Source organism: Hyperolius riggenbachi, chromosome 9 (genome assembly GCF_040937935.1).
Source record: "Hyperolius riggenbachi isolate aHypRig1 chromosome 9, aHypRig1.pri, whole genome shotgun sequence".
In the NCBI taxonomy this organism is placed as follows: Eukaryota; Metazoa; Chordata; class Amphibia; order Anura; family Hyperoliidae; genus Hyperolius; species Hyperolius riggenbachi.
The window spans coordinates 136,757,118-136,781,852 of record NC_090654.1 but is presented as its reverse complement, the minus strand read 5'-3'; the positions used below and the strand labels follow the sequence as shown (position 1 = coordinate 136,781,852).

At 42.1% G+C, this 24,735-nt stretch overlaps 1 protein-coding gene across 3 annotated transcripts in view; it reads left to right on the top strand.

Annotated features, from left to right (window-relative positions):
• DCST2 (DC-STAMP domain containing 2) overlaps positions 1 to 6,502 on the top strand; it is a 149,213-nt gene extending 142,711 nt beyond the window's left edge. For 2 of the 3 annotated variants that reach the window (XM_068253567.1, XM_068253566.1), the window contains 2 exons: positions 5,977 to 6,210; positions 6,307 to 6,502. In XM_068253567.1, coding sequence (XP_068109668.1) covers positions 5,977 to 6,210; positions 6,307 to 6,388 — 316 coding nt within the window. In that variant the 3' untranslated portion in view covers positions 6,389 to 6,502. Of the gene's footprint in view, positions 1 to 5,688; positions 5,795 to 5,976; positions 6,211 to 6,306 lie in introns of those variants that run through there. The other variant, XM_068253568.1, reaches the window with a different exon arrangement.
• Positions 6,503 to 24,735: the final 18,233 nt, after the last annotated feature.

The window sequence follows — 24,735 nt, the reverse complement described above, 5'->3', positions numbered from 1 at the left end:
GTCCCCCCTGTGTCTCTCGTGCCCCCCTGTGTGTCTCTCGTGCCCCGTAATGTAGAGTATGCGCAGCGGAAGGCGCAACAAGTCTCACCTTCTTCCATGGGGCTCCGGACCAATCAGCGGCGTCCTCTCACCCCTCAATGTTCCTCCCGGCGGCTTCCCTAGCGTCGTGTAATGACGCAATCAGAAGGAGACCCCGCGGCTCCTTCTGATTGTGTCATTACGCGATGCTAGGGAAGCTCCCGGGAGGAACATTGAGGGGTGAGAGGACACCGCTGATTGGTCCGGAGCCACCCTGGAAGCAGGTGAGACTTGTTGCGCCTTCCGCTGTGCATACTCTGCATTAGGAAAGTGGGCACAAGATGTGGTCCCCGGGCTGCGTGACGTCATCCCGGTGGGTCGGCAGGCGTTCGTATCGGCGGGTCGTTTCGTAAGTCGGGCGTTCGTAACCCGGGGACTACCTGTAATTTTATTTTGTAATTTCTAGGAATGTCTATACATCATATGTAACCTCTAAAATATTGAATTGCTTATTTTTTTTTTATTTTAAGGCCGGTTTCACACTGCAAGCTGATGGTGCGGCAGCCTCAGCGCACCGCCAAAACCAGGCATACCGGGAATACCCAGTTACTACGCAGTATTTCCCATCTGGCACTGGGCCAAGCAGGAAGTGACCCGTGCCTGCAGTCACTTCCTTCTTTTAGGGGTATGCGGAAGAACACAAAAGCGTATTATAAAAATACACTTCCTTGCATGCGCGCCGCAACATCATGTTGGTAATTCTTTAAGAATCCCTGCGTTACCATAGATTAACCATTTATGCCGCCTGGATGCGATTCTCATGTCTAGGCGGCTGCTGCAGGGCTGATGCGCGCTTCGGCGGGCTCCCGTGCTGCCCCCTGGTAGCCCATAGAACAATGAGTGGGAACATGGTTCCCACTCATTGATCTAAGTCCCCAGAAGAAAAACTGACGGCTTCTCATCAAAGGCCGCTGTCTTTCTGAAAAAAAAAAAAAAAAAAAGGTTCCCGTCCTCTTAGTGCTTCCAGGACGAAAAAAAAACCTAATACTTATTGTGGTCATCTTGTGGCCAAAACAGTAAAACTACATCTACATACATTTTTTTTAATAAAATAAACCCACATTACTACATTTAAAATTAACTGTTTAACTCCCACACCAAAAATTACCTAAATAAAAATTTTTATGGAAGAAAAAATACAATTGAAAAAAAAACAAAAACAAAACATAAATAGTTACCCCTAAGGGTCTGAACTTTTTGAATATGCATGTGAAGAGGGTATATTACAAACATTTTTTTAAATTATAAGCTTGTAAATAGTGATGGACGCAAAACTGAAAAATGCACCTTTATTTTCAAATAAACTATTGGTGACATAAATTGTGATAGGGACAACATTTAAATGGTGTAATGACTGAGACAAATGGGCAAATAAAATACATAGGTTTTAATTATGGTAGCATGTATAATTTTAACCACTTGAGGACTGCAGTGCTAAACCCCCCTAACGACCAGGCCATTTTTTACAATACAGGGCTGTGCAGCTTGGTCAGGGTGCTGCAGAGCCCTGCAACTCGGCACACAAATCATGTTTTCCTCCTTTTAGTGTCCTCAATAGGACACTATGTTGGAGGTGTCTGATCGCGGCTGTGATTTTTTTTACTGAGGAAATGGAGGATTTTTCCTCCCTCCCTCCTGTGTCGTCCTAATTGCCATTGGATGGAGATCGGCACTGCTCCCCGCCTCTCATAGGCATCAGCCTATGAGAGGCCACACAGATCGAGCCGCTCTGAGGGACAGCCCAGTTTCTCTCGTACAGCCCTGCATGAGATATCAGCACTGTACAACTGTTAACAAAGGGAAGTCCTTTCCCCTGTCAGCTCTATATAGTCTGCTAGTTGCGATCGCGGCTAGCAGGCTAATCACAGAGCGGAGGTCCGTGAACCAGCAGGGAACGATCGCGCATGTGCGCACGTGTTCCCTGCCAAACTGCAGCTCCAGGACTTAAAGCCAATTGGCGTTAGGCAGTCCTGGGGCTGCCGCCACGGTCACGCCCGACGGCGTGATGTGGTCGTTAGGTAGTTAAAGCTATAATGGCCAAAAACTGAGAAATAATGAATTTTTCCATTTTTTTCTTAATATATTTCTGTTAAAATACATTTAGAAAAAGATTCTTAACAAAATGTACCACCCAAACAAAGCCTAATTGGTGGTGGAAAAAACAAGATATAGATCAATTAATTGTGTTAATTAGTGATAAAGTTATTGGCGAATGAATGGGAGGTGAAAATTGCTCTGTTGCATAAGGTGTAAAATCCCTGCGGGCTGAAATGGTTAACAGGACTTCCAGGCCAACACAGATCGCCGCCACTTGACACAGAAGCCACGCGGTAAAGTAGTTCTGGACCTGTGACGGGGACGCCGTGAAAACACTTCCGTTGCGTTGTAACGTGGCAGTATGAAAGTCTCCATAGACTTTCATTGCCTGGCGGTGGGGTGCGGTAAAAATACCGCTCCTGTATGAAAGGGCCCTAAAGTGTAGTGTGCTGGGGCGTAATTACAAATCATGAGGCCCCCCCAGAAAAACTTTAATGGGGCCCCCCAATGTTCACACCCTTTCCCTTGACTACCACTGGTGACTATCACAGCCTGGGGGCCTATCTTGCAAGGGTTATAACATTGTAATCTTCACACCCATACCAAGTGTAGCCACAAAAAACCACCTGATCTGGAGGACAGACCCATTTATCGGGTGAGTGAAGTAGTATTTGGGTCCCCTTACACCTCTATGCCCCCCTGCGGTGGCAGGGGCTGCTCCTTTGTAATTATCCAAGGTAGTGTTTTTTTCTGCAATTCTTTTGTGGCAATTAGAGGACTCTTGAATCTGAAAACTGGAAATTTGTTTGCGATTTTTTTCATGGTCCTCCATAATTGGAGGTGTTGGGAAGAGAGGTGGGAAATAAGTTGCAGTAATGTAACTGCCAGTATTTCAGTTTACACTGTGTTCTTATTTGGGCTACAGTAGAAGTCCAGATATGTAGAGCAACATCATCACTACTGATGATGATGATGATACAGCACGCTTGTTAAGCCATGCATTGATGCCGTCTTTATATAGTGCCCATTGGTGTATCCAAGAGGAGAAAGTGTGGGTATTGTTTATATCTGGAAACAAGCATGTATTAACCACTTCCCAACCACAGATTTTTTTTTCCCCTTAAAAAGCAGAGCAATTTTCACATAACACTCCTCCCATTCATTTGCCAATAACTTTAGGCTAATTTCACACCAGGACGTTGCGTTAGAGGGGGCGTTAAGGTCGCATAACGTCCCCCTAACTCAACGCCTGGTGGTGCTGGATCTGGACGTCAGAGTGAGCCGCGTTGTGCAGCTCACTCTGGCGTCAGTGATGCCGTGATGCGCACTCTTGTGCGCATGCGGCATCACGTGGTCCCGCCGGCCAATCGCCGCAGAGCGGCTGCTCCAGGAAGTAAACACTGCACGTCATAACGTGCAGTGCATATTAATTAGCCATGTGCCTGGCCGCTCTCCGCTCCTCCCCAACATTACTGAGCATGTGCAAGCAGTCTAACGCGGCTCAGCCGCGTCCAAAGTACTGCATGCAGTACGTTGTCTTGTGACGCAGCGTTACAATGTAACGCAACGTCCGCACTGTGAACAGCCCCATTGATTTTTCATTACTGTGCGGTGGGCTGCGTTACAGGCTGCTCTAACGTGCGCCTGTAACGTCCCACTGTGAAACCAGCCTTAATGTAACTTATCACACCAAAATTATATATATATATATATAGCAACAAATTAGGCTTTCTTTGGATGGTACTTTTTGCCAAGAATGATTTTATTTTATATGCATTTTAAAGGGAATAAAACCCACACATTTTATTTGCCAATTTGTCCCGCTTATTACAACATTTAAATTGTGTAGCAGGAATACAGAGGCGCCAGAAGTATAAAAAGGATAAAAGTCTTAAAAACGGGGAGGTGATAGGTGGATTCGCCTCTCCCAGATACCACACAAGCAAAAGTTGATTTTTCAACACAAAAAGAAATTTAATCATACACTCCAATAGTTTGCGTTTCGCGGGTTCAACCCACTTCATCAGGCTATGGAACGGAGTATAACACTTGTATGTAGGATTCATCAGCTTAGCGCCTCTGAAGCTGATGAATCCTACATACAAGTGTTATACTCCGTTCCATAGCCTGATGAAGTGGGTTGAACCCGCAAAACGCGTTGCAAACTATTGGAGTGTATGATTAAATTTCTTTTTGTGCTGAAAAATCAACTTTTGCTTGTGTGGTATCTGGGAGAGGCGAATCCACCTATCACCTCCCCGTTTTTGAGACTTTTATCCTTTTTATACTTCTGGCGCCTCTGTATCCTGCTACATAATATTGTCCACCCCTGGTGGAGGGGAATTGGCCCCTTTTTTCCTAACTACAGAAAGCGACTTCTTATTCCTGAGTGGGGACAGGTCTAATCTCCCCACCTGCCTATACAGTGGTTGCCTGGAGGGCAACCCATGCTTGTGAGTATATATCTCATTATACCACTTTCTTCCCATTTCTTCCCATTTTGCATAACATACTGCACTATATTGGGCTCTCGGTGTCTTTCCCCCCCTATTTATCTTACAAACATTTAAATTGTGTCCCTAGTACAGTGTATGACGATAGTATTTTATCTGGAAATACAGGTGTATTTTTTCCGTTTAGTGATTATTAATAACACTATATCACCTTTATTTGCAAAACTAACAGTAATATTATTATTATTAATTTATAAAGCCCCAACATATTCAGTGGTGCTGTACAAAGTAGGTAAACAAGCAAGTTGTACATACTGATACAGACAATGATACATATCAAATATGGACACTGGTACAAAATACAGAATTGGTGATTACAATGACCGATGTAGCATGATGAATAAAATATATAACAGAGTGCAAGCTATGACATGAACAACAAAATCCGAGACACATAAGGGTGAGTCAGCCCTGCCCTTGCAAGCTTACAAACTAAAGGAATAGGAGGGGGGGGGGGGACAAGAGGTGGGGAAGTATGCGGTATACATACAAGCACAGTGCCTGTTTAGGTTATCTAGTTATGAGTAAAACTTGAGAGGTTGAAGGGGAATGGCCTAAGTTAGAGCATATACTTGTTGGAAAAAGTGAGTTTTGAGGGAGCGTTTAAAGGTTTCAAAAGTTGGAGAGTGAAGGATGTGCTGTGGTAGGGCATTCCAGAGGAGGGGTGAGGCACGTGAGAAGTCATGTTGGGTCTGTAAAAGAAACAAAAAAATGACACCATTTAAAAAAAAGATATACCCTCATGACATACATATTAAAAAGCCCATAAGGTAACTATTTATGTATTTTTTTTTTGTCTTTTTTATTTCTCTTCTTACAAGCGTTTTATTGTGGTAACTATAGAAGAGGGGTGTAAGAGGTTAACATTTAATAAAAATCTATTTGTATACTGTATATAAAAGTTTGTGGGTGTATTTTTACTTTTTGGCCACAAGATGTTGCTACACTTAATTGCTGAATACTGTAAACAGTACATGGAAGTAGTTAGTATAACTGTTTGATTTTACTTTGTTAATGAAATGCCGGTGTCTTACTTACACTGGCTTTTCATTCATTACAGGCACTGTGATCAGGTTTCTGAAAAAGCTGTTCACATTCACCAATCACGGAACGGTGAGATTACGATGGAAATGAATGGCAGTGACGCGGTGATTGGGAACAGCGAGGTAAATAAACAAATCCTAATAAATCTACGGCCCTGGTGCTAAAGTGAAGTACACAGGGGCATAGATATACATAGCAGCAGTGCTAAGTAGTTAATAGTTTATGTACTGTATGTATGTCAATAATTTACAGCAGTATGTCAACCATCCAAGATACCTCATAGCATATTTTTTTCATTACTCAGAGATTCCAGTGATGATGAGAAGATTCATCTTTGGATTGAGGCTATGACAACTCTGAAAGAAGAAAAAACAAAGAGGAAGACAATGCAATCGGCTTTGAAAAACCGTTTAAAAGATATTATAAGGCGGCGGGGCATGAAGACCAAAGTGGTACAGAAATACACAAGTGCGCGAAAGGATCTCAGCGACAGTGATGGAGAAAGCTCTGAGTTCAGTGGTACTCAGTCTGTTGATGGGTAATTTCATTTTTATCAAACATCTGTTCACAAAAAAGTGTCTATTTTTTACACTCATCCTCATCCTATATTACATTTATTATTTTCTCTTCGTAGAAGCACTGATCATGAATATCAGGATAGATCAGAGGACAGTGATTCAGGGCCCGAAGAGTTGTTGCATTACCTGTTGCAGTGAGAGGATGCAGAACTGATGACTTAAAGCCTATTCTTGTACTCCTGGCAGAATTAGGGATCTATCAGCTACTGTTCTCTATTAAGAAATAAAATACAAAATTAATGTCAGAAACTATTTAGTCATGTCAATAAAATCTCTATCAAGGAAAAAATGCAAACTGCTGCAATCCATGTAGCACAATCAAAAAATGCAGAAAGCAACAAAACAAAAAAAAATCTGTCACTAATGCAGTTTATTTCACAATATTTTTATTGGGTTTTACAAAATAAACAGTGCCCACTTTAGGCATAACAGTTGTTTACATCTACATACATAAACTTATGCAATGACTGACAATATAATATATTGTACATTATATGATTGTATACAAGTGGTCAAAACAATATAGATAAGGAATATTTCCTTGATAAAATACTTTAACACATATCTGTATTTATAAGACATTGGCCCATATGCAATCCCCTTTTTCTCCTGAGTTTTCTCCAAGGTGATATTTTCACAACTTGTTATAAAATGCATTTTAAGCCAAGAACAAGCAAGAAAACACTCAAAATAATTTTGATAGTACTTTTTCACTAACTTTTGGATGTTCAATTATAAAATGCTAAAAACTCAGGTGAAAAAGTGAATTGCATACGGCCCATTGTGTGTGTATATATATATATATATATATATATATATATATATATATATATATATATATATATATATATATATATATATATATATATATATATAAATAAAAGTTAGCATTTATCCGGAGCAGGACCTGCTGGGCAGCTGGGGGACCGGTACCACCCTACTAAGCTCCCAGAGGACACTTCCAGCTTACCATATAATGTCTTATTCTTATAAACATACTAAAAATAATTCTTTAGTTATCAAATATTTCTGTGGATAACTTCCCAATATATAAGGTCTTTAAACTAACTCAGTTAAAACTAAACTAAAAAAAAGGGTATACTAAACTAACACTAAACTAGTCTGTTCTACAGTGTACTTGTTTTCTCTGTGTATTTTTGTATTAAGCTGAAAATGCAATACTCTTCTTAGTACTGATATGAAAATTATCAAGTAGAGTAAATCTAACATAAAATAATTGGTCTCTTGTGAGAGAATTTGAACCACAACTTCAATTAAGTTCCCAAGAGCCTAGTATTAGGATAGACTGTAGGCCATAGACTTGCCCTTGCCAGGAAAGAATTAATGTTACCCGACTTAATAGCCCAGGTCTTCTCAGCTTGAAGGTTGAAATCTACCTTTTTTAAGATCTCTTCAAATTTCGGTGAATATTTTGTTTTCCAGTTATCTGCTATTGAAATCCTAATAGCTAAAAAGATATGATTATATATCATTCTCTCCTTTGGGGCAAGTCCATGGTTCCTATATGTAACATGGCCATGTGTGATGGAATATTTGTCAGACTCATCGGCAATGGACTCAAAAAGTTCTCCACCTCTTTCCAGAGATTTCCTAACTTGGGGCATTCCCAAAATATATGTTCTAAGGATCCTGTTTGGCCACATTCTCTCCAACACAGTGAAGAAACCTTGGAATCAAATTTGGCAATTTTTGCTGGTGTCAGGTACCATCTTCAAATCATTTTTATTAAGTTCTCATAATGAGATACGCAATGTGAGAACTTTTTCAATGACTTCATTGTTAATTCCCAATCCTCCTGGTTCAGATCTTTTTTAAAGTACTCCTGCCATGTTTTTAATTGTTTGTTAGGACTTCTTTCATTGCTGGCCAACACATTTTTGTAGAAAATGGATGTTCCCTTCTTAAAACTACCATCAGATGAGAATAATTTTTTAACTTGTGGTGGGAGCAATATTGGAGCTGGAGGATGTTTCTCATTTTTTTTTAATTTTGTTATATTTAGAACTGTCTGCTTGTGGAATATTATATTGTTGTATTAAATCTTCTATAGGTTTAAGGAAGTGTTGTTCTGGGTCTTGAAACAGTTTACTCATATTATCCAGTCCTAATTCTACCCAATGTTCCAAATTTAAGTTTTTTATGTTGCCAGAATGGGTAGTAATGGGAATATGTAGCTTGTTGGACAAAGGATTTCCAATATTAACTTTGATTAGGTGTTCCAAAATTTGTATAGTGTTAGCAGTAATTGGGTTGTTTACCGATTTTTGTTTCATCCAAGTTAATTTATTTTCTAGTAGATTTTTATATGAACTGTAATTGGCTTGCGTTTGCTCTATAGGTATCCATTGTTTGGATAAATCCTCTGTCCAAATATTTCTGGCTTGTTCTAAAACAGCAGAATAATAATATAATTCAATGTCTGGGACACCCCGGCCCAGACATGAAGCATGTTTTGTAAGTATATTTTTTGAAAATCTGGGATGTTTGTTGATTAAGGTGAATGAATTTACTTGTCTTTGTAGTGAGTTAAAAAAGTTTTTGGTAGTTTAATTGGGAGATTTCTGAATATATACAACAATTGTGGAAGGATCATCATTTTAAATGCAGATACCCTGCCAAGCCAAGAAAATTCTAGCTTGGACGGGGCATCTAACTTAGTTTCTAATTTGTTAAACCAGGGTTCAAAATTAGCCTTGTATAGTTGAGAGATAGTTGGAGTTATGTCTATGCCTAAATATTTAATGGACTTATCTGACCAGGAGTAAGGGCAATTTTATTTTAGAGAATTAATTGTATTTGGGTCCAGGTTACATGGGAGAATCACCGTTTTATTTTCATTTAATTTGTAAAAAGATATTTTTGAAAAATTGTTTAATTCATTCTTTAAATTTGGAAGTGATAATTGGGGTTCTTGTAAATATAATAGAATATCATCCGCATAAAGGCCTAATTTTGTTTCTACTTTGCCAAATTTGATCCCATGTATCAACGGGTTGTCCCTAATTTTCTGTGCCAGGGGTTCCAGGGAGAGAATAAAGATTAATGGTGAGAGTGGACACCAATGACGTGTACCATTAGTTATGTCAAAGGAATCAGAAATAGATCCAGATGAAGATACTACAGCAGATGGCTGGGAATATAATGCCATAATAGCCTCATGTATATGACCTACACATCCATATTTCTTTAAAACTGTAGATAAGTAAAGCCAGTTAACCCTGTCGAACGCCTTCTCCGTGTCCAAAGAGACAAACAGAGAAGGCCGACAGAGTCCAATTCTGTGCAATAAAGCCAACACCTTCCTCGTACCATCACAGGTCGTCCTTCCCCTCACAAATCCAACCTGGTCAGGATGGACTAGTTGGGGTATCAGTGGTATTAATCTGTTAGATATTATTTTGGAATATATTTTCAAGTCTATGTTCAAGAGTGATATAGGCCTATAACTACTTGGATCCGATGGGTCCTTGCCCTCTTTAGGCATGGTCGTAATTATGGCAGACAATGATTCTTTTGGAAACTTGCCTGTTTTTGCTACTTCATTATACATATTTATTAATGGTTTGGCAAGAATGTCCATGAATTTGATATAATAATCAGCTATGAAGCCATTCACACCTGGGGCCTTATCTTTTTTTAGGGATTTTACCGCAGTTAACACCTTCTGTAATTGAAAAGGGATGTTCAACTGTTTTTGTTCAAATGTATCTGGGGATGGGAGGGAGACACTCTTTAATTAATTATCTATTTCTTCTTGTGTGGGCTTGTGAATATCAGATTGCTGGTTGAGATTATATAATTGTTTGTAATATTTGGCCAAAGTATTTACTATTTCTTTTGGGTGGTGTGTTTCTTGCTTAGTTTGTGGATCTTTCATTTTTATTATTCTTTGGGCTATTCTTCTTCCCTTAATTTTTTGAGCCATTAATTTTCCCGCCTTATTTTTTTCAGAATACCAGTTTTCCCTAATCATTGTCTGCCATCTATCATATTGATGAAATAGGATCTCTCTTAACTCCTGTCTTAATTCCGTGACCTGGGGGATCAACTCTATCTTTTTTTTCTTTATATATTTTTTGTTCCTGTTGTTTAAAGGGAACCTTAACTGAACGGGGGGTATAGAGTTTTACTTACCTGGGGCTATTGCCAGCCCCCTGCAGCAGTCCTGTGCCCTCGGCGCCGCTCTGGAATCCTCTGGTCCCCCGCTGTCACTTAGTTTCGTTTTTGATGACTCACCAGTCGCCGGCCGCCATGCGTATTATTGGACGCATTCACCAATGCAATTAGCGCTATTGCGGACCGCAACGCGTACAAAAATACGCGTTGCCGCATTCCGCACGCGTAGATATGCGGCAACGCGTATGTTTGTACGCGTTGCGGTCCGCAATAGCGCTAATTGCATTGGTGAATGCGTCCAATAATACGCATGGCGGCCGGCGACTGGTGAGTCGTCAAAAACGAAACTAAGTGACAGTGGGGGACCAGAGGATTCCAGAGCGGCGCCGAGGGCACAGGACTGCTGCAGGGGGCTGGTAATAGCCCCAGGTAAGTAAAACTCTCTACCCCCGTTCAGTTAAGGTTCCCTTTAATTTCTTTCAATAGTGTGTCAATTTTTTCTTTTCACTTTTTCTGGAGAATGGAGCCTTGTTTTATGAACATACCCCTCATAAATGCCTTATGAGCATTCCAGAGGATAGATCTGGATGTTTCTGGGTTGTCATTAAATGAAAAATAATCTAGCAGGTTTTGTTTGATTATATGAGAAGTTTGCTCAGAATGGAGTATAACTTTATTCATTTTCCAACTATAGGACATTGGGGGGGGGGAACCTTTGACTTGAAATTTAATTAACATAGGGGAATGGTCTGACCAAGACCTAGTGTCTATAGACACACCAGAAATATAAGGGAGAGTGAATTTATTAACTAAACAATAGTCTATCCTCGTGAAAGACTTGTGCAGAGCTGAATAAAAAGTTTAATCTATTTCTCCTGGATGAAGGCACCTCCAGGAGTCATAGAGTTCGTGCTTCAGTAATAATGGCTTTATGGTAACAGGAGATGTCTTCCTAATGGCCCATACTCACGGGCAACTTTTTTGCATGTCGCAAGCACACGGGAGCGTGCTTGCGACATGCTGGCGACAGCTAGTAGCCAGGTCCCTCCGCATACACACGGAGGAGGGACCTGGCAACTGATGCGACGGAAGCTGTCGCCGTTGTCCCTCCCCCTGCCGGAAGCGCCGTTTATTTACTATCATGTTGCTGTCGCTAGTCCGCGTACTCACGCGGACTAGCGACAGTTGCGGCGGAGGTGCGGCGGCGACTGTTGCCATGCGATTGAAATTTTCAATCGCATGGCGACATGAGCGACGGGCGACAGTTCGGGGTGCGCGCGCGTGCAACGGCCCATACTCACGGGCGACCTGTCGCCGCAACACACGCGCGCCGCGTGTTGAGGCGACAAAAGTCCCTCGTGAGTATGGGCCATAAGAGATGACGAACAGTCAGTGATGGGGTCTGCAACAGCATTGAAATCACCTGTGATAATGAGGTGTCCTTTAGTAAGGTTTTAAATTTTTTTTTATTTTTTGTTTAAAAAGCAAATTTGACCTTTATTTGGTACATATAAATTGGCAATCGTGATTGTTTGTGAATCAACTTTACCAGATATAACCAGTTGTTCTCCCATCACTGCTGTTAAAAATATCTGAAACTTCAAAGGCAGAAGAGTCTCTCACTGCCACACAAATGTCACATTTCTTTTTCTTATTTAAAGTAGAATGGAATACTGTAGAAAATGTAAAAAGTTTAAACTTAGAAGCACCTTCTTTGTTTAAATGTGTCTCTTGGAGACAAACTATGTCTGCATTTTTTTCTTTAACAAGTTTCTGTAAGAGGTATCTCTTCCTGTGGGAGTTTAACCCCCTCACATTAAGAGACAAGATCCTTAATTCACGTGACATACCTGTAAAGAAAACTGATGTTATATGCGTATAACCATTTCACACATACTCTACCCATCATTCCTAGGAAACAAAGGTGGTCTTTCAAAATCAGATACGTTTGTCCCTCATTCTCAGCACTGTAAAGGAAGGAAGTTGTTAATAGACAAAACACTGGGGAAAACAGCATCATTAGTGGCCATATAAACAAATAAAGAGGTAAAATAACCACAGGTGACATCAACAGGATGACACTGGTCATAAAAACAAAACAAAAACAAAGCAAACCCGGTTGTGACCAAAAAAGGGGTCATATCAGGACAAAGTCCTGAGTCCACAGCCATGGACTTTGAAGGTTGTGAACTGCTCTCCTACTGAAGTATAACAGAGGAGAAGAGTTCAAATGGGGGGAAAGTTTGTGGGTGAAGCACAAAGGTGAATTTTTCAAGAGCCTCCAGATGCTTCATTGGACTTGTTTGCTTCATTTACGTCAGTGTCAGAGTTCCAGTCCATCTTTTTGTATCTGGCAGATGGAGATCTTCTTTCTTTGGGATAAGTAGCTTCCAGATTCCACTGATTAAGTAGGCTGATGCCTTCCTTCACAGTTTTAATAATATGTAAAGTACCTTGCTTGTAAATAAGGAGCCTAGTGAGAAAACCCCACTTGTATGGGGTCTTCTGTGCTCTCAGGGTGGCTGTAATAGGAGTGAGTTCTCTTCTCAGGTGCAGTGTGATCTGTGATAAATCTGAGAACAGAGTCAGATCTTGGTATGGGGATGGTAACTTCTGCCCTCTTCTTGTAGCTGATGTAAGCGCCTCCTTAACATGATAAAAGTGTATCCTTGCTATATCATCTCTGGGCACTTTATCAGGCAGAAAGCTAGGCTTTGGAGGTCTGTGTGCTCTGTCTACTACCAACTCACTGGCAGGCACATGATGCAGAGTTACTTTAATAATCTCTTTCACATGTTCCTTCAGGTCATCAGTCAGCACAGATTCAGCAATACCTCTGATCTTTATATTATTCCTCCGGTTTCTGTCCTCAGAGTCTACCATCTTCTCCTTCATCCATTTTACTTCCTCAATAACCTCTTCATGTGCATCTACTAGCTCATTGTGTGCTATTGTGACGTCTGCCATTTTTTTCTCCAGCTTACTGATTCTATCATCAGTAACCATGGCGAACTGAGCTACATGTGTATACAAGTTTTTCATATCAAATTGCAGTGAATCTCTGAAGGATAACATGAATTCTTTAAAAAAAAAGCTTGAGATATGGGCTGATCTGTTGCTGGGAACTGCGCTAGTGGGTCTGAGGTATTAACAGTAATGGCTGACATGTGAGGGTCTGCGCTTACCTCAGCCTGTTTCTCTGTGCGCTGCTTTGACTTCACTGGGCTTCTTGATGTTGGGGTGTCTGGTGTGGAGTTCCCAGGTTCTTTCTGCAGCGTTTCTCCCTGTCCTGGGCTCAGCTGCCCAAATCCACTGAGAAAAGGAGATCCATGCTGATGGAATGCAGGGATGGCTGCATAGCGCTGTTCACTATGCTCAGAGTGGTGGCCATCTTGGATCTCAGAGCTGAAGAAGTTTGTCAGCTTTCTGGGCTTTGTCTACCCCTCTTAAAAGCCACCCTGCGATAATCCATGGCAGTCAGTGTGTCTTCCCCTGCCAGAATGCTGTATTTTAGGGCTGATTGAAGCGATGTGAGCCGCTGTATTCGGTGCTTCAGTGAGGAGCTGTGGGATCAAGCCACCATCATGCTCCCCGGCTAGCCACGCCCCCCCCCCCCCCCCCCCCACTAATGCAGTTTAATGGGAGTTGTTTAAACAGCAACAACAGTCAATGTTAATGTTAAATAAACAAAGGGTCAAAGTGCTTATCTATCCGGAGTGCATGGCCTGTACTGAGAACAAAGGCGGTGGGCTCCTCTGATGCACAGCCTTTGAACCGTTTTGAGGTGGTATTCCTCGCTTCTTCCGAGGCTTGTGCACAGTGCACTAAATATTCAAGCTATTTGTTTATGAATAATAATAATGCTAACATTTGCATGGTGCTTTTCTCCTGGTGGTATTCCTCATTTCTTCTGAGGCTAGTGCACCATCCTGGCTTCAGCTAGGATTCAAACCCTTGTCTCCCATGTCAAAGGCATTTGTGAAGTACTGTACTCAAAAAAGCTCATGGTGCCCCAGAACTACCGTATATACTCGCATATAAGCCGTCTCGCATATTAGCCGACCCCCCAACATTTGCCTCAGAAATCAGGAAAAAATGATTGACTCTCATATTAGCCGAGGGTATGAAATGCAGCGGCTTCTGAGGTCACATTAGGTTTAGAAAAGATAAATTGCTCAGTGCTTTTGAGGTTAAAAACAAACAAAACATTTATAAAGAATCTTTCTCCAGTTGAACTCAAAGTGCATAAGCTTGTCTTAAATAGTCAACATATCAGTGTACATATATGCATGACATGTGCATATATGCATGGTAGTTACCCACAACGTGCCAGTGCTGCAAGGCAAGCTAAATCAGCTAAAACCAGCAGTGAAAGGGTTACAACCAAGCTGCAGTGAGATGCAGGGCTAATGTAAACAACACTTGGCTTACAGTATGTAAACAGACCTGGCCAGTGTCATCTTACCCAGAAGAATGTCATTGTCTGCTGTCGTCTAATCAGTGTCTGGCTTCATCAATAGGCAGGACTGGAGGCTGGGAGGGGGAACTCAGCACTGGAGGGACCCGGGAGGAAGGCTGCAGACAATAGCAACGCACGCAGGGATGCTTTCTACCATTTCAAATGACGCGCTGGAAGTGCTGTGCTGTCACATCCTCACATTGGATGGCTGGCTGAGCAGGCAGGGCAAATAGCCAATCGGCTCACAAGCTGCAGACACAGCAGGAAGCGTGAGACTATGTACACATAGAAGCGCTCCTGCTGTGATTCTGCTAATCTGTCTCCTGCTCTGCTCTCACCCCGGCATCGGAATCAGCTGTTCTCTCTGTGCGATTCTCTTCAGGCATCTACTGCACAGAAGTGCAGGCACGCTCTGGATCCACAGTGCGCTCCCACTCCTCCTGCTCCAACAATCCACTGCAAGCCCCGCTCAGCATGTCAACCTTCGATCAGCCGCTCTGCACTCAATCTCCTCCAGGCAGGAGCAGGTCAGTCCGGACACCAGTCACCACAGGCTTAGAAAGTTGATGACGCGCATATAGGCCGAGGGGGTAACTTTTCAGCACATTTTTTGTGCTGAAAAATTCGGCCTGTATGCGAGTATATACGGTAGTTGGATATTATAAGGAGCTTAACCACTTCACCACAAGGGTTTTTACCCTAACGGACCAGAGCAATTTTCACTTGTCAACACTCTTCCCTTTCATTTGCCAATAACTTATTCATTCCTTATCACAAAAAAATGATCTATCCCTTGTTTTTTTTCACCACAAATTAGGCTTTTGGGGGTGATATTTGTTTTCAGTAATAACTTTACTTTCTACGTATTTTTTTCTTTTTTTTTCAAACTCAGTTATCCCCACCGGGTTATAGCCTGATTGTCTTAAGGCATAGGCCTTATATAGGTACTCTTTGCATCATTGTTTGAGCAAAAAGAAAAATACAGTACCATTAAAAATTAGTGAATGATTAATCCGCACTCCCCCTTATATCACCACCCCTCTCCACCCTAAACCATTCTAAAAAAAGGAGGCGGCCCGGACTCTTCCAGTTCTTAGCTATTATTTTCCGGATATATAGGGTACCCACTGTTATCAAAAAAGTGCCTTCCTTAGTCTCCTCCTGTGCTGTTATACCAAAAATCGCATTAATTTTGGATAGATTAAAGTTGGTGTGTACCCGTTGTTTACCAAATTCTATAAATTCATTCCACAGGGGAGTGACAAAAGAGCAAATCCACCACATATGAACTTCTGATCCCCTCGTCAACCCGCATCGCCAGCATGTGGACCCCATCCTTGGATTACATTTTTTTGTTAGTTACCATCTATATAACACTTTATACTGCATCCACTGTAAATCAGAGTCCGGGCTATCCCATATAGCAGACCACATAGCCGGCCATTTCTCACCCAGGGGAGTATTTATGATGGTTTCCCATTTTTTACAGTACGAAGGGGGATCACATTGGTCAGTGGTTTTTAAGAAGTCGTATAATAGTGACATTATTTTAGGTGGTCTATTATGAATTAGGAGAAGCTTCTCAAATAGATTCAGATCACTCCTAATAGGTGTATTTTTGTTCATATAACTTTTTATTTGGGTAAGCCACCAGGGAGTAGCCTTTCCTTGTCCCCCCATCATACCAGTAATTCCCAGGGCCATGTTTCCGTAAATATGTACTAAACCGGTATCAATATTTACACCATTTTTGATGAACCACAGTGCTGAGGATGCGGGTGGAAAACCTGGATTATCTCTTAAGGATGTCAGGAGGGAAAGACCACCCTCAGTTTGCCATTGCTTCATTAGGCTATACAAGACTCCCAATGTGGGCTTTACTAAGGGATGTGATGACGTACTTCATAGCCTGTGAATATACATAGGGTGCCATGCAAATATCATATCCATATTTAGTTCATTTTTTTCAAATAATGTCCATAATTTTTTCCCTGAACTCGTAGAGTGTTCTATTTTCCAGTACACTATTCTTGTTAAATGTATAAACTTATAGTAGTAATAATAATAATAATAATGGCAGTATTTGTATAGTGCCTTTCTCCTGTCAGACTCAAAGCGCTTGCGAGGCAGCCACTAGAGCGCACTCAGTAGGCAGTAGCAGTGTGAGTAGTAAGATAAAATATCTGGGGTCGACATCCCACCCCTTGTTTTATCTCTACCAATTATGCTACAGCTAATTCTACGAGATGATCTAGCCTAGATAAAATCCTGGAAGAGTCTGTCCCACCCCCTAAACCATGTGCTGGGACAATCGGAACACACTGCATAAGGAATATTATTTTGGGCAAAATACACATCTTTATTATTGCTATTCTGCCCAGTGGATTAAAGTAAGGCCGATCCCATCCATTTAGTTTTTTTTTTACTCTCTTCTATTAGATTTTTATAATTTTGATTGTATACTTTGTCTACGTTACCGCCCAGCGTAACCCCCAAGTACTTAATTACTTTTCCCCAAGCAAAGTTATTATATTCCTGGATCTTTTTCTTTATTTCTATCGAGTAGCCTAGATCGAGAATTATACTTTTTTCCATATTGATTTTAAAGTTTGAACTTTCCCCAAAGCTGCTTAAAATTTGTTCGCATCTGTATATAGGGACATTACTGGGTCCCTTAGTGTCATCAGGAGGTCATCAGCATAAGCCAGTGCTTTAATCTCTTCAGTACCTACTGTTATACCTTTTATTTTTTCATCGTTTTGAATACTAAGTAGTAGGCGCTCAAGACACAGGTTAAAGAGTCCAGGTGAAAGAGCGCATTCCTGTCGTACCCCAATCAAAATTGCAAAGGCTCTAAAGGCAGAAGAGTTGACTATCAATTGAGCATTTAAGTTGTTGTACAGCTTCTTAATTCTTTCTATAAAGAGGGGTCCTATGCCAAAGTTTTTTATGCAATTGAATATAAATTCATGCGAGATACGGTCGAACGCCTTTTCTACGGCGATCGCTAGGAGGACCGTTTCTTCTCTATTAATTTTACAGTTATGAATAATATTAATTGCTGTATATATATTTTCCTGGAGGCGCCTATTTTTCCTAAAGCCCATTTGCTATTTCCCCAGTAATACCTCCAAGGCCTCCTCTAGTCTATGAGCCAGTATGCTTGAGTATAATTTAACATCGGTATTTATTAGGGATATTGGCCTAAATCTTGCACAACGTTCTGTTTCCTTGCCTTCCTTTGGTATAAGAGTAATAAAAGCATTATTAGTGGAGTCTGAGACGGTACTGTCATTTTCCATGCTATTTACCATTCTGCAAAAAAAGAGGTGCTAATTCTTTAGAGAAGCATTTATAGAATTCTGTGCAAAATCCGTCTGCACCCGTACTCTTTTCCTTTGAGCCCCTATCAGAGGCTTCAGTCAATTCTGCTTCTACAACTGGTTCCTCCAGAACATATCTAAGGTCTGTGCTTACTTTTGAGAGGTTAACCTGATCAAGAAATTCACTCGGTGCCCTTGTTTCTGATAGTTTTAAGTTATATAGATCAGAATAAAATTCGACAAAGGCCTTGCTGATTCCTTCCTGATCATACACCATATCTTCCTTGCTATTTTTAATTTTTTTCTATAAACCTTGCTGCTGATTCTTTTTTTTTAAATTAGGTCTGCTAAAATTTTCCCTGGTTTCTTCTTGTCTTTTTTGAAAGTTTAATTTTGGTTGTGGTAATCCTTTATACAATCGGCATCTAGGATTTGATTTCGTTTTCTGATTGTAAGCATTTGTGCCAAGTGTTTTTGGTTGGGAGTTATCCTTTCTAACCTGGCTAATTCTTCTAGTAGTTTTTTCCTTTGTTCAACTTGGCAATTATGCCAATGAATGCCCCTCTGATAACACATTTCATAGTGTCCCATATGATCCCAGGTGGGAGTTCTGTGGTGTCATTATATTCCAAATATTCTAAAATGTTACTTTTTATTTTTTCTCTTATCTCTTCATCTTCTAACAATTTAGGGTCTAATCTCCACCTTGTCCTGTGAGTAGTCTTATTTGGTAATTTTATTGTTAATTGTACTGGGTCATGATCTGAGAATGTAAATCTACCTATACTAGTATTAATCACTGCGGATATGTAGGCGTGAGATATGAGCCAATAGTCAATTCTAGAGTAGCTTCTATGATACGTAGAGTAATATGTGTAATCCTTATCTGAGGGGTTTTTTATCCGCCAAATATCAATTAATTTATGGGAGTGCATTTCTTCTTTTAATTTACCACCAGGATGGTGAAGGAACGCATCCTGGAACACGCATGCTTGCTTCATAAAAACAAAGGTTGCCCTAGGATCGTTGAACACGTCAACCTTCCATCATAGTAACCCCAATTCTCTGTCTTTTGCTTGTATTGACTTTTGTGACGCCCCTCGTAGAGGAGGCGACAGGAAAAAGTTATTGCTCAGACAAGAAGCGCATTGGATTCTACGTACGGATGCTATGGGCCCTTTGGGTCTCAGTGACTATGTGGATCTAGCCTGTTTTCTCGATCCTTGATCTCTTTCTTGGTGTCTCCTGTGCTTTTATGCTCTTTGCCCCTGGGCCGCCTTTTGTTGCCCGTTCAATCCCATAATGGTCCTATTTTTTCGTCTTTCTTTTTATCCTGTGTTGTGTGTGTGTGTGTGTGTGTGTGTGTGTGTGTATATATATATATATATATATATATATATATATATATATTTATGTGTGTATCAATAATGAACTTTTTCTAGTAATATTAAATTAATACAATACAATTTTCTTCCCTTAATATCATGTGACGAGCCATTCTGGGATTTGTTGCCTCTCCATCTGGAGGCCGTTCTATGGCCCCCACATGCCTCCCTCTCCTTAGTGTACCCATTCACTCTTTTTTCTTTCTTTCACCACTTCACCTCACTCCTTTGGGTTCACTTTATCCTCCTTCCCTCCCCTTCTTTGGTGTATGCCTTTTTTCGCTTCCATCTTTCCCCTACCTTCAGCTGATTTTCGCAGATCTGGGCTAATAGAGCCCCCATATGTGAGAATACCTCCATATATATCCCCTGCCACATAGATGTTTTTGTCTTAAACATCTAACCTATGTTTTAAGTGCTCCCACTATCAGCTGCTTCCCCTCAGTATCCCCATTTCTTATGTTAGACCGGGGAATACTGAGGTTGCCATAGTTACCATTTAATGTGTACGAATAGAGCGCTTAGTTGCGGCTCCGTACATTGAAGGGGTCATTGCGCATAGTGATTGGTCAGCGTGCACTAACGTCATCTTTGACGCGTGCACACGACCTTACATGCGTAATGTTTATGCGTTCCATCAGCTTGGGCCGGGGACTGAACAGCGTGACTACGAATTTCCGGAAGGGGCGGGTCCATCGCGGCGGAACGGAAGTGTATTTTCATACGCTTTAAAACGCTCCGCCGCCTCTCCAGCACTTGATGCACATCCACCTTGGAAAAAGCTTGGCGTAAGCCACGCGAAACGGTCGTCGGGCCGTGCACCCTCTGGCACCCACCACCGCCACCTCCAACAAACACCCAGGTACCACAAACGACACTTATGGTATAACTTTTGTACTGCCACTTTGACATGGTTGTCATTTCCTGCTGATGTCCACTGTGATCTGCATGATTTGTGTCATTTGTTTTGCAACATTAAACACTATAGTGCCAGACTTTTCTTCATGCTTTCTGGTACATGCTGGTGCTCTGCCTGGTCCTTTTATGGCACATAGATCGAGGGCTGCGCGCGCGTGCCAGGCGACAGGACCTTTATGCGAATAGAAGGGGAGTAAGCTGATCTGCCAGGTCAGCTGACTCCAACAGTACGCTGGATTGGCTGAATGACTGGGGCGGCGCTGTGGAGCACTTCTGTATATATAGTACCAGCCTGTCAGTTGCTCCGTGTCTGCTGTTGCGAATGCTAACGTGTTAGCGCTCAGACCTTAGTCAGATCCCAAAGTGTGCTAGAACCAGCTGGAGCTGGGGATCCACACTTAGCCAGATTCTGTTGATAGCTTAAAGTACTAATTGCATTGTATTATCTGTTATGACCTTCTGCTTGCCTTGCCTATTCTCCTGCTTTTCTGATTCTGTACTTTCGCCTATCTGATCCAGTTGCCGACTCTGCCTGAACTTAAACTCTGAGTTAGCCTTCTGTCTTTGTACTGTATCTGTCCGTACGTTGCCGATCCTGCCTGTCTGACTATCCTGTACTCACCAGTGGGTCAGCCACTGGTGAGGGATTCTAGTATTGTATCACAGGCTCCTCAGGTGAAACCCTGACTACAGCACAGTCTTAATCACCTAGGCTAGCTACATGATTGAAAAAAAAAAAAAGTGCTGCGCTGCCCCCTTGCCGCAATAATTGGAATGGCAAGGGGGTTAAAGAGGCACTGTAGTGACATAGTAGAATGCAGTTAATTATTCCATTTTTATGTTAAAGGACAACTATCATGAAAATCATAAAAAAAGGAGGTGTGAATCGCTGCAACCACCAGTGCGGCCAACGGGAGTCTGGGACCCGAAGCATCAGTCAGCAGTGAACAAGAGAAAGGGATGTCCCGCTACACCGTTGTAGGGTAAAAGGATCTCTCTGACAGCACAAACACTTAAAATGACAATATCCAATGTACAAAAAGGATTGTTAAAAGGCTTAAAATTCGAGACTGGACATCAGCTTAACATATGATGCCGGGACCTAATTTCCATTCAATCCTTGTTGCTTCTCTTCTTCCCTTCTTTGCAATTCTCACCATTTCTTCCTCCTTCTGGCTTTGTACCTTCCACACTACATTCTCACATGTGGTCATAAACTCATGATATCAGTTATTTATTTCTGATATTGATATCTACAATATGTGTTTGTGTAGAATGTGCATTTTTGATACTTGATGCGTTTTTTGATAGAGCCACTAGATGGCCTTTTAACAATCCTTTTTGTACATTGGATATTGTCATTTTAAATGTGTTTGTGTTGTCACTTTAAGAAAAGTAGCAACGCCCATTATTGGGTGGGCAATTGACCATATATACACTTGTCTAGTTGCTCTATGTTAGCTATGATTAAGGAGCCATACAGAGCTCCGATACGCGTGAGCTGTTGTCTGTGTTTTTGCTGATGTGTTAAATAAAGTCGGAGAGATCCTTTTACCCTACAACGGTGTAGTGGGACATCCCTTTCTCTTGTTCACAATCATGAAAATCGTAAAATATTAAAAACATATAAACACATACAAATAAAAAGTATGTTTCTTCCAGAGTGTAACGATCGGTGAAGCACAGAGAGGATCCGATTACCGGTGATCTGCAGTATCACTGGGAATACAGAAGTATACCAGATTATAAGTGATCTGCAGTATCACTGATAATCCGATATACAAGCTAACCTCTGTTCACCTGAGTAGAGTGTAGTGTTTGGTGTAACAGTAATACTTAGAGGGCAAGGCCTCAGTGCAGCGAGGAGTACTGCACAGATTCCTTCCGCAGACCTGAGCTCTCCAAGACGGGAGGAGTCAGACTGACAGTAGGAAGGATTGTCTGAAAGTGACACTCAGGAGGAAGGGTCACTAACAGAGCGAGGAACCGCCTCTAACGGTAAGGTCGGTTCTCGAGGTCGGACAAGCCAGGTAGTACACACACGGACAGATACAGTACAATATCAGAAAGCAAAGGCGGAGTCTAAGTACAGGCAGGGTTCGGCAACGGGGAATCAGATATAACGAGGTACAGAATGAGGAGGCAGAAGCGGAGTCTAGGTACAAGCCGGGGGTCGGCAACAGAGTATCAGAAGTATCGAGGTACAAGATCAGAGTTCCAGGGGATAGTCAAGGCAGGCAAAGGTCATAACAGATAATCACAATCAAACTAGTACTTTAGCTATCAACAGAATCTAGCTAAGTGTAGGATTACAGCTCCAGCTGGTCCCGGCACACTTGCGGATCTGACTACGGATCTGGGTGCTCCCACATATGTGATCGCAACGCCAGACAAAGAGCAAGTGAACAGCCAGCAGTATATATACTCAAGGACCTTTCCAGGACCTCCCTAATTGCTGGACCAATGAGAGTTGTGGAAAATGTCAGCTGACCAGCCTGGTCAGCTGACTCACTTCTGGCTGTTATTTAAACTCAGCCTCTGTGCGCGCGCGCGTCACTCTGAATCTTGGTGGACTATCAGTCCCAGCCACACCAGTACTGTCTTGCAATGTATCTTGTGAACCGCTTGCGGGGGCCGCCTCCAATGCGGATTCCGCCGTTCCCAATGCGGATTCCGCCGCTCTGCCTAAGCGGCATGCGGCGGTTTTTCCGCGTTGTGACGTCCTGCTGGACGCGGAAACAGCCGCCTCACTTTGAGAGACAGCGGCTTTTCCGTGTTTCCTCACACAGAGCAAATGAGCCATACTCTTGTGTTGCTGTCATGTACAGTAGGGATTATAAATCGAATATACTCAGAACCAAAATATAAACAGAACCGATTTTGGACTAGCCCATCTCCTCACAGGGGGTTCTCAGGGTTTTCTTTATTTTCAAAAGCACTTAGTGAATGGCAGTTGCTCTGTCCAACTGCCAAAAAAAGTGGGCAGCGAGCACAGAGGCTGGCCAGCGTCTTTGTATAATTCCTTTTCAGGGAGTGTCCTTATAAACAATCAAGGCCATGCTGAGAATCCCCCATGAAGAGATGGACTAGTCCAAAACCTGTTGGTTCTGCCAGATTTCTACTACCTACTATAAGTGACAGCATCATAGGAGAAAAGAAATGTATGGCTCATTTTACTCTAGAAGAAATGTATTCATTTGTATGTGTTTTCATCTATTTTACATTTTACCATTTTATTTTTGCTACAGTTTAAATAGCCTGGTTTTAGCATCACAAACACTTCCTATCCTCTATAATAATTTGCCCGTGTCTCTGCATCCCCTCCTGTCCCTGTGTCTGTGCTTTTGCGGTACTGCGCATGTGCAGCACGGATGGCCGTTGGGACAGAAGGAGGACGGGGGCCAGGGGCTGGGCATGTGCGGTGCGTGCTGACATACGGCCAGCGGCAACGGCTATGGGCGGGAGGAGAGGGTGATTGTGAGGGTGGCCTAGAGCTCCTTTTTAAATGGGCTTAGGTCTGCTAGTAGCTATATATTGCTGTGTATTGGTGTGTAACCACACCCTTCCACTGAGGCTAAAGCTACGTACACACATGCGACAACGATCGTTCATTGTGAATGACGAACAAAATTTTAATTGACGAAAGAACGACCTAAGTAAAGTTAGCGTTTAAATGTGTGTAACGATCTGATCGTTAGAACGAACGTTACATCACGTAAAGCAACTATTGCGCTTGCACATAAAAATGAAAAGTTCCATGTAGAGTTGGGCGAACTGTTAGCACAACTGCAGCCGAACTGTTCGGCTGCCCAACCTGTCATGTGGCTGTGGCTCTTACTACTTCCGTGTCGCAATGACCCGGAGTAGTACGTCTGCGCTGGCCCGGCGGAGCGCGTCCTAGATCGCGCTCCCGTTGCCGGGCACTCTCTGCGCATGTGTGTGACGTCATGAGTGACGTCACACACATGCGCAGAGAGTGCCCGGCAACAGGAGCGCGATCTAGGACGCGCTCCGCCGGGCCACCGCAGACGTACTACTCCGGGTCATTGCGACCCGGAAGTAGTAAGAGCCACAGCCACATGACAGGTTGGGCAGCCGAACAGTTCGGCTGCAGTTGCGCTAACAGTTCGCCCAACTCTAGTTCCATGGAGAAATAGCGAAATGCGCATGTCAAGCCTAGTACGAACGACCGTTTTCCAACGATGTACTACTTTTGGAAACAATAGTCGTTGGAAAAAATCCACCAAGCTAGATAGTTTGTTT